We start from the raw sequence: 18076 nt of genomic DNA, 5'->3' as shown, positions 1-18076 counted from the left end.
AAGTCAATTCTAATTCCAATTACCAAAGAAGCCAAAGTTCCAAGCTGGCACTGCATTTGAGATGAATGTATTTTGAATTCCCTGTACTGTATAATGGTTTTTCATAGAATAAAGAAAAGGTACCCTCCAGGTATATCCGTACTGGATATTTTACGGATTATGTATATTTTATCTTCTTACCCCCTCATTTACATTTATTGAAAGTATACCTTATGGGAGTAAGGCATAAATAAAGTGGCTGTGCACACAAAATTTCAAAAGTTTCAGCCACAATATCAAATGTAAATGTGTGTTCTGACGTGAACAAAATATAAATTATTGTCATATTTATCATACAGCAACAAGTGTTCATTTGAAATCATAGTAATATGGAATTTAGTTTGTATGCAGTCAAAAAAATTGACATTTGCAGTCATTTTTACAAAAAACATATCTGACCCCTAATATGATTCTACACAAAGAATATATTATTTTTCCTATAGGGATATTTCGATGGGAAGTTTACTCAGTTTTACAGTTTATTGTCAAGTGAGTATCTTCTCACCTTCTCAGCAGGAAGACTACAATAAGGACTGCAAGAACAACAAGGACCACGCTTCCAACACCAAGTCCTATGAAGCCACCTGCATCTGAATAGAAAATAAATGTATTAGCAGGGTATTAATTGCAATCAATTTGTGGGAGTAGAGGTGTTTATGTATTTCCTTCTTATTATCGAAGGTCTGATTCCCATAGCATGCTTAGTTTTTGGGTGCCATTGTACCAATCTTACAAACTAAGTTCACCATGTTTTTTAGCCTGCTTAAACCATTACCTAACATTATTTCTTGGTGTGCTCGTAAAAATTTACTGCGGTCACCCCGAAATCCAAAATGGCGTCCAAGATGGCCGCCCAAGTGGGAAAATTTCTCAATGCACTCATTACTCTGACAAAACAATAACAAGTCAGTTTTTTCAAAATCAGAAATGCATTTATAGGTGCACATATACATTTGTAATGCAAAATAATTCAGAATTCTGCAAAAAAGTACTTTTATAAAATTAAATAATGAATTTTGTAGAAAAAAATGCAACATATTTACATATCTGAGATTAGACACAAACTCAAAGGAAAATTGTTTTTAAATCAAAGTCCATTTTCATGATGTCAAAATGTTTCACACTCAATAGTACTGTATTTGATTCTGTAAATGATGTTTGAAGAGCTTTAATGCATTCAGATGCATCATTTTCATTGGACAAAGTTGATTCAGATATCACTGTCTGTGTCTGAAGATGAGTTTGACTCCATGTCTGAATCATGGATATTGCCATCAGGTATTTCAACTGAAGAATCTTCTGAAGGAAGTATGTCCACTTCAGCACCAGTATTTCTTGACTTGTTCTGGCATCCTGAGACACAAGAACACAGTCCTGTAAATTTCAGACTGTTCTTTACACATCCACACCTCTTTGTTCGGCAATCACTTTTGCAGCTGCAGCTGGTCATTGCTAGGACTGATGACAGTGCTGGTTGTACATCCATCCATTTAATTTCCAACTTTTAATCTGCAACAAACCATCCATGTCCATTTGGAGAAGGTGGTTGCTGGTCCTGTTTCAGACAATTTCTGGAGAGGAATGCTTGGTAATTAGCACGCTGTACTTTCTTTCTCAGAACATTCTGGCATGGAGGCAGTTTCTCTGGATCTGATGTACCTGATCCAAACATGATTGTCCGCAGTGTATTTACACTGTATGTCAAAACCGGATTCAGATGTTTGGTTCTGGAATTGAAGCTGTAGAAGATGCAAGTTTCTGCTTCACACGATTTCAATAGATCGTCAGTTACTTCTGAGCTTTTTCCTAGTGAAGCCATTGCATTGCAGAAGATTGCATCATTTTCAAGAAGCCAGAGTATGCCCATTTTTCCTTGCCCTTGAAGGCACTAGTACTATCGCAACCAGTGAAAGGATGAGCTCCTAAAAGACCTTCACATGCATCTTCTCCAAGAGTCCTTCCAATTCTTTTAAGATCCAGATAACGTGATTTGGATCCAGAACCAGTGAAGAAAAGGCACTTCGTTTTGATCCAGTCCAGTCCACACGCAGCTGTTGCTAACACCATGACATCTGTGTCCGGTGAGTGAATGATAACAACATCAGGTTCGATGTGATGCATAGTGTGCGTGAAGAATAAGCCTCTGATCAGCTTCTTCCATCCTGTATATCAACTCTGGAATTTCTTGGCATTCCATCCGTCCAGAGGACACACTGAAGGCATAACATTTATTTGCTGTTGTTGCAAACAGAGTATGATCGCCAATTATGGATGCATACTTGTGACTCTGTCATTCTTCAGCTAAAAACTGTGTCAAAGATTCTTTGAATTGACCATCTCTTAGAGCTTTTTTAAGCTGTGTATCTACCTTCTGATCCCGGCTGTTTATTGTAGTTGCAAAGCTTTCTTCTGCAGACAGCAAGCGAGACTCATGTTCAGTATATTCTTAATTGACATTTCTGGATATGTATCTGCTACCCAATGCACAGATGCACTTCTGCTTGTTGAAACATGTCTCAAGATCATTTTCATTACAGCTTCAGCAAGGTCACCAAATGTGGCAATCTTAGCAAGTTTCAATTGCTGAATCTGTGCCATAGCATCTACAATGATGGATTGGTGTGTCCTTCGGCAGGGAGTCTCTTCTTGTTGAGTCATCTTTTCTAATTCGTGCATGAGTACAGACTTGGAAGTCTTAGCCAATTTTCCTTCAGCAGTTGCTAGAGAATATGGCAAAGGCCCGAGTGGAAATGCCATAACTTCATCTATTGATAAACCTCTCTCCACAGCTGTCTCGAGTTTTTGAGTCTTGTTGTTTGACTTTTTACTGTTGTTTTCTTTTTTTTGTCATTAAGGCAAAGTTCTGCAGACCAAGTTTTGGCCATGCATCATGGAAACTCTTCTTTACCTGAGTTGTAGGAGTCTGAATTGAACTCACCGTTTGAACGTCCTCATCTGATGAAGAAGTTGAAGAACAGGTTTCTTCTCATCTCTCTTTCACAAAGGTCACAAGCGCAGATTGTCCTTTATCATGGGCATGAAGCATATCTCTTGCAACTTCTTCAGTGGCTTGTCTACCAGATGAGATGTGACAAAGTGGTCCTTCACCTACAAATGGATTGTTCCATTTTGTTATTGTGTTCATGATGTGCTGCACTTTCTCTTCATCTTCTCTGACCCGTATCTTGCCTGCATCATCAGCAATGAAGGGTTTGTCTTCCTCATCCCCAGTCAGAGAAGTGCAACGTCTCATAAACTCAGCTCTCTGAGTTGACAGGATTTCCCATTTCCGTGTTGCTGCTGGTTTCATGCTGATATCTGCTACACCTCCTGGAGCCTTAGAATCTATGTTAACACCCATTTCAGTTTCTTGGTCAGCAGGAACTCTGCCAAATGTTTGTTTTTTACTCTTCTGGATGGTGAAGAGGGATCCATTAAGAAGCTGCTCTTGGCAATCTGGGTGTGTGTTTTCAAGGTTCAGCATCATGAGCAGGTACAGAGGTTTGTATCGTCCATATACATTTCTTCCACAGGCAATAAACCAGAGGAGCATTTCAATTTCAGAGTGTAGACTTAGTTTCCAGTCACCTGTTCAAGCAGCTCGCACATGCCGCAAGAGTATCCCAACCATTTCGAGATACATTGACCAGAACTTTCCATTTGGTCCAAGAGATTAGATGTATGAGTTGTAGAGTGACAACACAAATCTGAAGGTGTCTGAGGTTGTTAGAGTGGCAAGTCTCTCAGGTGACATATCATGAGGAATACCATCAATTTCAGACTTCAAGATTTCAAGACATCTTCCATGATCAAGGTGTTTGACAAAAGCTTCAAAACGAAGTCTCTCACAAGCTTCAGCAACAAGGCATAGAACCCACGCTCCCAGTGCTCTCCTTGAAGGACCTTGTCAACTGATCCTTCTGCCAAAATTCCTGCCTCAATGAAGATGTCACGCAGTCCAGCACTACCAAAGAGGAAACCAGCACATGCCATGAACCGCATACTGGTATGAAATGGCCCCTGATGCAACACAATTCGGTTCATTTTAGGATCAGAATCTTGTTTGCTGTGGATAACTTCTATGGCCTTGGTCCATATTCCCATATCAACTACAACTTGGACAGAACAAGAACCTCTGCCATGATCATCATCCATTGTTTTGTCAGTCATCTCAACTGATCTGGTCAGAAACTTATAGATCACACTATGATCAGGGGCTTTGTGGATGGTTTGGCAGTATCCAATTCTGTGAGGCTCCATTGGTGTAGAGGGCTGGGTGGCGCTGTTAAATCCCTTCCATCCTGGGACAACTTGCTCTGATGGTTCGGGACAGCTGCCATACCAAATAGACCTGCCTAGCCTTTTTTGCACTTTTTGAATCCAGTGTAGTCAGCAGTTGAGCAGCATTATTATATCGAGGAGGTTCGGGTCTTTTGCTGATGATGCATGATAGAGACAGAGACATATGGATTTGCGTCCAGTTCGGGGGTGATTCTCTGATTAACCTGTAGGAGGTTCTCGATTAGCATCATGTCCAGGTAATCTTGCTTGAGCCATGTATCCAGTTGTATCATGGCCCTGTAATGATCCTGAGAAATGACCTCTGTTTTTGTAGTCATTGTTGTCCCAACCAAACAAAGAAGGTACATTTGGAACCATTCCCTGTGGCATATGGTTGCCAAGATTGTTCTGAGATGTCAGAATCTCTGCATTTGCACTATACATCTCTTGAAGAAGTGATTTATTTATGCAGTGCTGATGTTTGTTTAACCGAGCTACGAAGACTCTTTTCTGTGTTTTTGAATGCACAAATCTGTTGTGTACAATAACAAAGCAATGTACTTACCGACACGAAGATAATTTTGCAAAAATCAACACATTTTGTCCTCCAGTGGAGTCTGTTTGTCCTTGGCAACATTCTCTGAGACAGCACTTCCTGTACTACTTGCAAGACAACTGTTTATAGGAGTGATTATAAGCATAACCACTTTAAATGTTTTTGTTTTTTTATTTGTTTTTTTAACTGTTCAATGATGTTATTCATTGAATATACTGAATGCATGTATTCGTTTACAGTGCAGAAGATATTTTTATGATGCTATGCTTTTTAATTTCTCACCCTTATTGACAGATGAATTCCATATTTTTGGTCATTATTTGTAGTTTTATGAAACCTAATATACCTTTAATGAATATTTACTGAGCCAAAAGTGGTTAATTTGTATTATCCTATTCCAAATTGAAGTTCTGATTGGTATATCCATACAAAAAATACCCTGTTTTCTATTAAAGAATATAATTAATTTGAACTTGGCATCCATTTTGAACTAGTAATTCCGTTCTAAAATGTTAAATTTGGTGCCCAAACAAAATATATATATATTACACATCAGCTGTTCATGGTCAGTAGTGATTTATGATTAATATTTGATAAACAAATAGGATATATAGTGAAGTTAATAGGTTAGGTAGAAAAGTGGCGGCCATATTGGCGGCCATCTTGGATTTCAGGGTGACCGCAGTGAAAAAAATTGAGCACACCAAAACATTATTATTCCTCATCACATAATCATTCAATCTAAATAGGTGAACTTAGTTTGTAAAGCGGGTACAATGGGAGTGTCAGATATGAGAAACAGACCTTCGCTTATTAGTCTGTTTGTTTTGATGACAGATGCCTTCTATGACAGATACATATTTACAATCAAAGATAAATAGTCTTTTGGATCTATGTTTTTGGTGAATTTTCAGGTATGAGAGTATACTCAAAGAAAACAACGACATTGTTTTATTTCCTTAATGTAGGTCCTTTTCGTAATTATGAGAAATAGTAGTTTAAAGGGGAACAGATTGAGGTGGTACATCCTACAAATAGTTCGGGTTGTTTGGTGCAAAGCACATCTATCTCTTGTTTCACACGCCGAAAGAGCATTGAGCTCTATTTTCAACTACTCCAAACGATTTCGAGGTATTCCGTGTAACACATTGTTCAGAATGTTTTGCCCCATGGTCGTACCTATAGTGTGTTTATGGTTCGGAAATATATGGTGTTAATTATAGAAAGTGTACAAGTAAAATTATGTAAGTGGGTTCTTAGCGTTGGCAGAAGTACAAAAAATAATATGGTTCTGGGTTCTGGAAGGGTTCCACTCTTGCATGACTAGACCAGTAACAGGTGTTGGCATGTTTGATCTGAGGATGGTGGTTGGACATGTATTGAATGTACTGATCCCTGTGAGTGGGTTCACGGAGTACACCATCCAACAACCATCCACAGATCAAACAAGCTGTAATTGCCACCTTCACCCCACAAACGAGGCGCCATCTGCTATCCTTTCTCAGCAAAGACACCTGGCACCTTAATTACACCTTTATCGCCCTCCATGGATATGTCAAACATCCGTTGAAGAAAAACATTTAAAAACAAGAAACCCAGGTAACCCGACAAAAAGAGCCCAACCTCGTCAGCATATCATACCAATGTCCTTCTCATAACAACATCCAACATAAATGTGACATTCAACTTCAACTAGTCACTAAGAGACACCTTACACGCCAATGGTAAAGATCCAGCCCAGTCCACCCTAAACCCTACGGGATGTTTTTATGAAATCTTACGAAACTGTGGAGACAAATGTTTTAGTGAGGCTTTACGCCCAATAGCCACCAGAATAAAAGAAACACCTGACATGAAATCTTCCCTTTCGGAACATCTCATAAAAAACCTGACTGCCATATTTCCTGACAGCAGATTCTCCATTCCAGCTTCAGTCGCTGGAAAAAGAGGTGACTTCAAGAAACTATTAAAATCCAAAGAAGGAAGCCAGCCTTTAACAGAGACAAAGGCATATACCTACCAAGTGTGTACTCTATTGTGTTTAAATCATATTATCAACCACAAATGGACATCGTGATTGCTTTATTGTTAATGATACCATAGTCGTTACAAAGAATAAAATAAGTTATCTATAAAACAAGTGTCGTGTATTCATGCTCTTCCAATTTCTATATGCCTATTAAAGAGTTGAAATAAATCCGTGCGTCTGTCAATTTGCCGTAAAATCAAACTGATTAACATAAATCTCATCTCATCTCATCTAATCTTAATGACATAAGCAAACTAAGTACCGACGAGGAAGATATCAATAACAATAAGCAGTACACACCAGTCTGAGGATCGTACGGAGTTTTCTTTGCATCAGAAGTACCTGCTGGCGATGACCTGTTGCTAGAGTGGTTACCCGGCACAGTGGAAACATCTTCGGACAGAGTGGATGCTGATGATGGGTAACTTGATGATGACGTTGGCGTAACTTTTGTTGAAGTTGTACTTTCTTTAACTGAAAATAGTAATCAAGATTCCTTTCAAAATGAAATTCTCATCTCTGGTGACACCAACTAATGTTTCAATGCAATGGTTGGTAGTACCATGGGTATTGCCTTCATGATGACGTATATTGTGTGTGTGTGACTCAATTATCTCAAACAAGTGATTTTTATTGTAGATTTAAACGTCTTTGTCATTATATTAACAAAGCTATATATTTACAATGAAGACATACGGTGTTAGCAAAATATTGTTCAAGTATTAGCTCTCAATTCGTTTTGTTTTTTGGGCGGGTGCGCTGGTGGGCCGGGATTGGCACGCCTTTTCGCGAGCGCCAGGTGTCGTTGCTGTTTGGTTGTGAATCGTTGGACAACACATGCTTATTTCATGGTCGGAGTAGTGCAGTGGAAGGGGTTTATCGCTTGCAGTACCATTGCACCTGACATGATCACATGTTTACAAATGTTACGTAATATCCAGGCCAATTGTGAATCATTGTCATTGTGACTCCCTTCACCATGACACACTTGACTGCCAACCAAACTTAGATAGCGTTAGGTTTGAATCCATCAAATATGATGATATTATCATCAGGATAACAGTCACACATCAGTTTCAGACTAATCATGTTACCCATGGTCTTAATATGAACCTTTATTTGGGGCTATTGACAAACCAAAATAAAGGATGTTAAACTATTTTTCAGCTGTTTTAGAACAGCTCTAGTAAATGCCTACTTAGAGGTGTACCGATGTAAGTTGCAAACGAGTCACCCAGAGTCATCAACTGGTTACAGTTACAAAACCAGTGTATTGGGACTGAAACGGGAACATTGATCCTGAATTTTTATTAATAATAATACCATTTCCGCATATCCATCTTTGGTCTGAGTCACATGCTATCCAGAATAAGCGCGTGCTTCCGTTGCTCCGTTTGTATATAGTAAGACACCAAGTGTCTGGAAATGTATCAGTGCCATAAATGTAGCCATTGTATTTCAGAGCCGCTTTTTCTGGAAACAAACATAAAAGAAAATATATAAGAAAACCATATTTGTATCAAAAATCTATGTCAGTACATATTCTTTTCTGTTCAATGGCATTTTGATGATGATAATGGGTACAATGAGTCAATTGTCATACCAACAGTTATCTTCCCATGCCCCGCGTTAGTGTGTGTGTGTGTGTGTGCTTTGCGATGGAGCTATTTGTTTCAGTTCACAAATACTAACAAGTCCCACGATCCCTATGAACAAAATGAACACGATCACAACCAGAGCTATTTAATGTTAAATATGAAGCGCAATCACATAAAACATCTCGTCAAACTAGACAGGGAAGGTCAAATATGCCTCTACTTTGAGCACAAAACTTACTTACTGCAAATCATAGACTGAGACTTATCAGTTTGGTTAAACAAAGTCACATCAGGTCACTTTCATACGAAGTACGAAATGTATGTATTCAAGACTAAAACTTCTGACGAAACCTTTTAGACGATAAACCTACTTTTTTTAATTTGAGGTGGACTAACTGTAGAATAGATACATTCTATTCTAATTTGGAACTCAACGCTCAGCGCAACGTTTCAAATGTTGAATATTTCCTGTACTTTCGTCGGTGCTAACACACAGTTGAGACGTAACTTTTATACAACATACGCGAGCTGCGGACATTTTGTTTGGGGAGTGGTCAACATCTCTAGTCAGTTCATATTTCACGGAGAAATGGTTTAAATTGTATAGGTTATGTATAGCGAGGTGTTACGCGTGTTTGAGAAATAATCCTGCCACATCACGTCGGATGACACAAGAAAAAGGTTATACGCAGAATTGAACTGTGGGCTTCTGAGTGACGAATCAATGCTGTCACTACTGGGCCTCCCCTACATCCCCTGATTACTGAGGGATGATTGATGGCCAGTGATAATAATTGTGTGTAATAACAAAAATTAACTCACTCGACGCTCGGAAAAATGGATTATATGTCACTCTTGAAATTAACAATTAAATGTAATTCTAACGTAGCTCGTTCCTTATTTTCCAGTTACTAGCGGTCTTAATTTAATTTAATGTGTGAAGATATAGATTGGAAACTCTTCCCTTATTCTTACCGTTGATCCATTTCCTGTGTACAGGTTTATACAAACCGATCCAGCATCCATAGTTATTCTGCATGATCTTTTGAAGATGATTCTGAACAGGAGTAGTAAGTTTTACCAAGTAGAAGTTTTTGTTGGCGCCCGTCCATGTATACGTGTCATAACTCAGTAAAACGCAACCAGAGCCACCACAGTCATCAGAATTCAGGTCTGAAACAAGAGCAAATATTAAAGCGATTTGTAAGAAATGTTGGTCCACGTTTCATTGCAAACATATGTTCTACAAACATGTACTCGAGTGTTCATGTCAAAAACATCTTGGTTGCACTGCAATAGTCTTTACGAAAATACAACTGGTGTAAGCAGCCCCTAGACGAATCCATTTGTGCACACAGACAATATGGCCTTGATTGATTTCGGTGTTGTTTCCCATGGTCACTTTATTACAATATGAGCTTTTGTTGATAACTTACACGCGGGTCTACAGTTGATTTTGTACAAATACTACATAAGAGAAGTTAAAGAACACCTTATATGACTTCTTTTGAGTTGTATATATATTTGTAGATATACATACTCATCAACTTTATATTTTGCTCAGGGGTATCCTAACTGGGTCAGTGTGTTCAGAAATGTGTTACGGGTCGGATGTAGCCATCAATTAGTGGTAATTAGTTTGTAATTTTAGAAGTTTCAAACGTCTATTCGATACTTACAAAAATAACACGTCAATAAAAGAAGCAATGCAATTATCTTTGGCATATGTCAACGTTATTTACAGGGATCCAACGTAACGAATATACCTTGCAATGTTTTGTACGCATCACAGGTGTGACGTCGTAACCTTCTACACACGGCAGGTTTTTGACGAGGGAAACATTACATCACAAAACATCATCTGTGTATTACTCTGGTTTTACTATATAATTGGACAGTTCACTCTTTGCAGTCGATGTCTGTCGGGTTTCTCGTCTAATATATAAAAATACTACACCAACATAATATTGATACGAATACATAATATTTTGGTATATCAAAATATTTGTAGCGTTGATATAGTTTGTATCTTCTTACCAGTGAGTATAGAGAAAGAAGTGCTCTCAAATAACAACAAATAGATTGCGGTAATGATGTTATCAAGAAACAATAGCCCAACGTAGACTCGATACTGCTGGCTGACGTTCAGAATGCACGAATGTCATTGGGGAATTAACGTTATTGTTCATAGAAATAGCACCGATGCAAAGGCCGTTGTTGCATTCTTTGAATGAGCGAGTATTCCGCTTAACGGCAGTTCTATTCAGTATTACATGTTTTATATCAAGGCGTGACAGCTTAATGTTTTAGGTAAACCTAAATCACTGCAGGTTCTAAACATTCACTACTTCGGTGAAACTCACGAACATGTTAGTTTCTGACAGGCTATGTATCAGATCTAGTAAAAGCCAGTCCTGCCTGTAGAGGGACACAAGTCTACACAGACAGTTGCAGTGCTTTACAACTGGACCACCCGTGCCTTTTATTTCAAATTGGGACATTACGGTTCTACCATTTCTATTTCCACGGTAGAATCCGAGGTGGGTGTGTTCTTGGACAGTTGATTTATCAATGTACATATGGTTTACCAAAGCAGTTAAAGAAAGATCACGTTAGAGAACGACATCACAACCGGAATGCGATCAGGCATAGGAATGACACAAGGAACATACCATCAACATAGGCGGCATATCTTCTAGTTTTTCTTTCGCAATCTCTAGAACTGCTGGTGTAGGTAGTCAGGTCCGCATCGTTTCTCACCACATACGCACATTTTCCACTTCGTTGTTGTGTAAATCTAATGTTTTCTACAACACAAAAATCTAAATGACAGTACATACATTTGAAAATATGATAAGTCTTTACTTTAATAATCGAGCAGTTTTCATCACGAACGTTGAAATTTGCCCTCGAACCCTAAATGTTGGGACAGTTATATTTTGCGTACACCTTTGTAAATGCCATGCTAGTCAGTTGGGAAAAGGTTTACGACAAGCTTACTGTTTCCGATGAATTCACGTTTGTTTGAGTAATCAGATTGGTTCGAGATTGCTAGATAAGGAACAACTCCCAACTTCCCCCTTACAATTCTTACTACGCCATTTACATGGTAGTTTTAATGAAATAGAAATTCAAATTGACAAATAAAGAAAATAAATCAGCTGGGGGGATATTATTTGGCGTCAGTCATGACAGTCATCACTGTTTTTGTGAGTCAACATAATGGTCAATTGGTGGCGGGTTTAACCCCAAGCATGGTTGCGGCAGCCGAGCACAGTGGGGAGCTGTGACTGATGGCAGAGAAAGCATAGAGAGGCGCTCCGAGAACGGTCTTTCGCTGTAAGGAGCTTGACATCAGGGAATAAAATGTATGATTAACTCCTTATACTCATGCGTTGTTATATCCAAAACAGAAGAATAATATCATGACAAAAACATTTACATATTAAAGAATACAGCTATACAATGGCAGCTAATGTGTACTACTCAAAAGAAGTTAAAGAACATCCGATTCCTTCATATTACTGGTAATAGAGAATCGGGTGGTCTTTAAGATTGATGATTCTTTCACATAACTGGTAATATGAAAGAATCAGGTGTTCTTCAACCCGAGTTGTGTATAATCGAGTCCTGACAGGTGGATGATATTAACAATATCCACGCCATTCGGTCGGATACAAAAATGTACAACTAATCCGCACGCTCCAAGTCCCCTATCCCCCGAACACGGCGAACAAGACTTAACATTCCATATTAATCATTGCCCTGGTTCTGCCACTATGCTGGATGATTATGATTCAACAATAAATAGAGACGTTGGCATAGTAGATACCTAGTTTATAGACGGATATTCCATCGACGTTGCCACACAGTTCGTCAAAGTTTCCTGGACACCTGTTCTCAGTTGTGCTTGAATTTACCGTTTCATACCTTTCAGTTAGACAGTAACACGTGTTTCCCTGCACAGATCAGAAATTATGCGTCATTATACATACCAGTCATGTCTTATTTATGTACATAGAGTACATGCATATGAGAAAGCCTGTTCATATTCGTTAATTCGATAAATTTATATTTGAAAGAAATGTACAGAATATGGCATAAAACGTCAATCCTAATGGAACTGACGTCGTGTTTACGTACATTCATGTCTGTCCAGTTGGTGCGTTAGAATCAAAGACGTAATACAAGCTCACATGACCAGAAAAAAAATATCTACAATCTTCTACAGACCAGTTTTGCCCTGGAAATGATCACGTCGTTTACATATAGAAACAATTCCGAGAAATAGAAGTTTATTTCGGTCGTTTCAAATTAGACTGTCAACGGGGTAAAGTGAATATAGCTGTTTCTTCAGATTGTTTGATATGTCAGAGCCAATGGCGCGGTAAAAGTGTCATTCACAGATCTGACATGTTAAAAGAATCAAGTATAAGGAGTCATGCTCAAACAACTTACCCGCATGCCCATTAAAGAGTATAAACTGCATTCAAGATGGCATTTCCATACCGAGTTATCAAGATAGTCCACTGTCCATGTATATGTCACATCGTGCAGTGGAAGGAAGCCAGCATACTTGTACAGTGGACTGTCGTCTTCTGTTTGTGCACAATATAAACAGGCTTGTTCATTCTGGTTGGTTTCAAAGTATTGGATGGCAACATAGAGCCATGGTACTTGATAAATATATATAATAATAAAGATTTTCTTAATGGAAAGTTTACCTCAAACACATTAAGTGTATTAGCTCAGTATGTTAAATGTTATTAACGGAAATGAAAAAGAATATCTCAGATCAATCAAACTCAAGACTTTACTTTATTACTTAGTATAGGGGCGGTCGGGTAGCCTGGTGGTTAAAGCGTTCGCTCGTCACGCCGAAGACCCGGGTTCGATTCCCGACTGGGGCACAATGTGTGAAGCCCATTTCTGGTGTCCCACGCCGTGATGTTGCTGGAATATTGCTAAAAGCTGCGTAAAACTATACTCACTCACTATTACTTAGTATAAATTATAACCAGTAGACAATGGTACAGTGGTTTGTTTCCCTTCTAGTACTAGTACCTGTCCATATCCAGGCTAAGTAGTCCATGGCGCCTATCCAGTAATATGTGTCGGGCTGTAGACGCCCCAGAATGTCTGGTGGAATGTCATCTGACCCAGGCGTGTACATGTTGCCTTCTTCGAGACTGCAACGGCTGTGAGCATCCCACCAGTTGCTTGTTGCATCGCTGACACTTATCTGATCCGTTTCTACAAAAATGAATTTTAACATATTGAATATTAAGTATACCAATATATAGATATCGTTTATTTGTCTGATACAAGGCATTCCGCAGATTTCTTAAACGAGCCGAGGGTGTAGGACATACTTTCAATGTCAGTGTTGATTTTGTTGAAGGTTCTGTACAGAAATGCGTGTCAACCAAGCGCAGTGCTATATCAAATTGGCTTTCAGTGCGAAAACTGCAGCTGTATGCAGTGTGTTGTGCATGTGTACATGAACAGCAACCCCGCAGAGTCCTTCCCTTGGATGAAGTCGGCGGGCCTGAAAAGTGAATCAGGAGGCTTTCTGCTTGCTGCTTGGAACAAGTATCTTCCCACTAGAAACCGTCAATGAGTAAATATGAAATGTAGATTATGCGATAAATTTAATGAGACTGTCAAACACGGTGTCAACGGATGCCCAGTTTCGACACATACACAGCATCTTAAGCGACATAATGGAGTGGCTCGATCGCTATATTACCTTCTTCGCCATACCTGTGGTTTTGACACAGAGGTCCATCCATGCTACAACCCAGGATATTAAAGGGCGTCAAGGACAATAATATATACAAAATACTTTGGAATGGGCCGGTATAGAGCCTCAGACCTACCCAGGCCAACAACCCTGATATTGTCCCATTTGATAAATCTAAGGAAATAGTTTAGATTATAGAATTTTTTGTCCCCTTTGACACTAATGTGATTTATTAAGACTTAAGATATTGTATTCGGTATTTGAGCCCACATTGTACAGTTGAAATTTTCAGTTTCATTTGTTTAGTCACGTGATATACATGATATATAAACTATCTGACAGAGAATATATGTTTCAACAATATGGCTAAATAAATATTAATAAGATTCAGGAAAAACATAGCAAATATGCGGACCTCTCTTTCGAAATGTCACGCTTGGATCCCAAGTACCAAGTTGTCTGACTCCCCATTGTCCTCGGTACCTGGCATAGGAGAATGACCGGGTTTGCTGCCAGGAATCTTGGTAATGCAGAAGGTTGCAGTGTGGGGGAGTCTCCACATTCTCCGAAAAGTTCTGGGTGGGTTCGACTTGGCAGCGCTTCCTTGGAGAAGTCCCATTCGCTCTATGGCATGCGTGTAGAGGGGGCAAGGGACTTGGGCTGATAATGAACCTAACCAGCCTGTCTGTGTCAGGATCACCAAACCCCTATTTGCTGCCTTTATTTATTTTAATCTGTAAATAATAATAATAATCTGTGAACATTGCGGAAAGTGCTGCACACGTGTTTTACACGGCCGCTTTGCAGTAGTTCCCCGGTCAATGGATCAGTGTACACTCGATTTGTATTCTCAGTTCCCTGGGGAGTATACAACCCAAGCTTCCAGTTAGGCGCTGGAAGGATAACAGTCACAGCGTCATCTCATCCTCACGGGTACCCATTCACCGCTGTGTGAACAGGGCATATTTCGAACAAAGTCGCTTTGCTATGGGAAACCACATGTGTTAAATGTGCTTCAGTTTGGGGTAGAGCCGACTTCCTAGAAACTCTCTGGAGTCAAACTCCCAGGTTTAGCTGAAGAAACGTTCCTTTGCACATATACGTAGAAACAAGCATATTGTAGATGGCTAATTGTAATATTGCACCAGGTTAGTAAACCCCACACGGCACATATACGTAGAAACATGCATATAGTTGATGGCTAATTGTAATATCGCACCAGGTTAGTAAACCCCACTCGGAACATATACGTAGAAACAAGCATATAGTTGATGGCTAATTGTAATATCGCACCAGGTTAGTAAACCCCACTCGGAACATATACGTAGAAACAAGCATATAGTTGATGGCTAATTGTAATATCGCACCAGGTTAGTAAACCACACTCGGAACATATACGTAGAAACAAGCATATAGTTGATGGCTAATTGTAATATCGCACCAGGTTAGTAAACCCCACTCGGAACATATACGTAGAAACAAGCATATAGTTGATGGCTAATTGTAATATCGCACCAGGTTAGTAAACCCCACACGGCACATATACATAGAAACAAGCATATTGTAGATGGCTAATTGTAATATCGCACCAGGTTAGTAAACCCCACACGGTACATATACGTCTAATAACAACATCAGTGAATAAGTGTTCTATGTAACATTGTCTTGTCCTGATTATTTTCGACTTACTTCCGTTTCTTCAAATCAATTACATTCCAAAAACTATTCACGCGTTGAAACACATTTCCTTAACCATAAGAAATATCTACTTAAAGCAGTCCATTTTTGGAATCCGCGTTTATCATGAGCATGTGTTTATAAACCACTATACAATAGTGATAATCCAGGTGTTCTCAAGAAAAGGAGCATTTCTTTCCCCACCTGTGATACCGTCACAAACACATGCAAAGGGAAGTCAATTGTTCACCTGACAAAAAAGGCAACATAGGGTAAAAGTTAAAAATAGGAAATTACACACGACATCATTCTTGCCACTGATGCGTCAAATTTGAAAATGTCCCCCACATGGTGCTCTTTGAATTCTTCGTAGAAAGGGAATGCTCGATTGTGCCTCAAAAGTTGTGAAATGTAGACCCCAGAAGTTGGAGCTCCTGGAATATGGCTCGAAGTATTCGGAATGTTGAATACAAAACGTCATCGCCAGAAACGTCCCCCCTCTTGTCAAACAGTCATCATGTGATCACTATCAAGTATGTGAACCTACTTGTGACATTAAACGTAGGAAATACAAATTAAGCATATCAACAAACAGAGTGGACGTGACTGCGAATATTATGTTCAGACTAGGGAGATAAATCATGCATATCTATCTTCAGTAGTGTAGTGTGAATTTCGAAGTGTTGTCATTTTGGTTTCGATGCACACAGCATGCATAATTACAACTTGCAGCATTCGCTTGATCATTACAATAACTGTCAAAACTTTCATTGTTAACTTCATTGAAAATAATGTTCAAGGGTCAACACGACCAGGCTACCCCCTTTACGTATTATACGTCCTGCTTCCACCGAGGGGGAACGAGCAACCGTTGATCACACAATACACATGTAGTTCTAAATGTTCATCTGGGCATAACAGTAGCAGTGTTAGATTATCAAGGTAAAGAGAACTTACGTATTCAAATTAAGCACATCAACAATCAGAGTGGACGTGACTCTAACCTCTTTACGAGTTATACGTCCTGCTTACACCGAGGGGGAAAGAGCAACCGTTGATCACACAATACACATGTAGTTCTAAATGTTCATCTAGGCATAGCAGAAGCAGTGTTAGATTATCTAGGCAAAGAGAACTTACGTATTCCCCGGCATATGACAGCTCCCCAGAAGACGAACAGCCATGTCAACAACATATCCGACACCCACTGCGTACATGGAGCAACTGCATACAGCAGTTAATTCACTCACAACTATCGTCGTCATCAAAGCCAGGCAAAATAAAACAAAACAGATTGTGTTTATGACTGCATGTCACGCATGATTCAGCGGAATACTGAACGCGGGCAACCAAATACTGCACAAAGGCAACTAAATACTTCACACAGGCAACCAAATCGCGCAGACTTGCAACCAAATAATCCACACTGGCAGCCAAATAATCCACACAGGCAACCAAATACTCGATCAGGCAGCCAGGTACTGCACACAGGCAACCAAATACTGCGCACAATCAACAAAATACTCCACACAGACATCCAAATACTCCACACAGGCATCCAAATACTGCACACAGGCAACCAAATACTGCACACAGGCATCCAAATACTCCACACAGGCAACCAAATACTCCACACAGGTAACAAAATACTGCACACAGGTATCCAAATACTCCACACAGACAACCAAATACTCCACACAGGCAACCAAATACTGCACACAGGCATCCAAATACTGCACAAAGGCAACCAAATACTCCACACAGGCAACCCCAATACTCCACACAGGCACCAAATACTCCACACAGGTAGCAAATACTCCACACAGGCAGAAAATACACCACACAGGCACCAAATACTCCACACAGGCACCAAATACTCCACACAGGCATCCAACTACTCCACACAGACAACCAAATACTCCACACAGGCAACCAAATACTCCACACAGGCAGGAAATACTCCACACAGGCACCAAATACTCCACACAGGCAACCAAATACTCCACACAGGCATACAAATACTCCACACAGGCAACCAAATACTGCACACAGGCAACCAAATACTCCACACAGGCAGCAAATATTCCACACAGGTAGCAAATACTCCACACAGGCAGCAAATACTCCACACAGGCAACCAAATACTCCACACA

General features: G+C 39.6%; 1 protein-coding gene and 1 long non-coding RNA gene across 2 annotated transcripts; both read right to left on the bottom strand.

Annotated features, from left to right (window-relative positions):
• Positions 1-549: 549 nt before the first annotated feature.
• On the bottom strand, positions 550-9541 carry LOC124134898. The gene is made up of 4 exons (XR_007223277.1): positions 9479-9541; positions 8229-8378; positions 7206-7379; positions 550-629 (listed from the first exon to the last, which is right to left on the bottom strand). It is a non-coding gene; the product is annotated as an uncharacterized LOC124134898 (long non-coding RNA).
• A 1718-nt stretch (positions 9542-11259) lies between these two features.
• LOC125384341 lies at positions 11260-17150 on the bottom strand. The gene is made up of 4 exons (XM_048403352.1): positions 17064-17150; positions 13568-13756; positions 12962-13101; positions 11260-11310 (listed from the first exon to the last, which is right to left on the bottom strand). Exons 1-4 carry the CDS (start codon positions 17116-17118, stop codon positions 11260-11262), a joined length of 435 nt encoding a protein of 144 aa, XP_048259309.1. The 5' UTR covers positions 17119-17150.
• Positions 17151-18076: the final 926 nt, after the last annotated feature.

The sequence above is a fragment of the Haliotis rufescens genome, unplaced genomic scaffold (genome assembly GCF_023055435.1).
Source record: "Haliotis rufescens isolate VD_foot unplaced genomic scaffold, xgHalRufe1.0.p SCAF_3, whole genome shotgun sequence".
Lineage (NCBI taxonomy): Eukaryota > Metazoa > Mollusca > Gastropoda > Lepetellida > Haliotidae > Haliotis > Haliotis rufescens.
The sequence above is the reverse complement of the archived record's forward strand: the minus strand, read 5'-3'. Positions and strand labels throughout refer to the sequence as shown.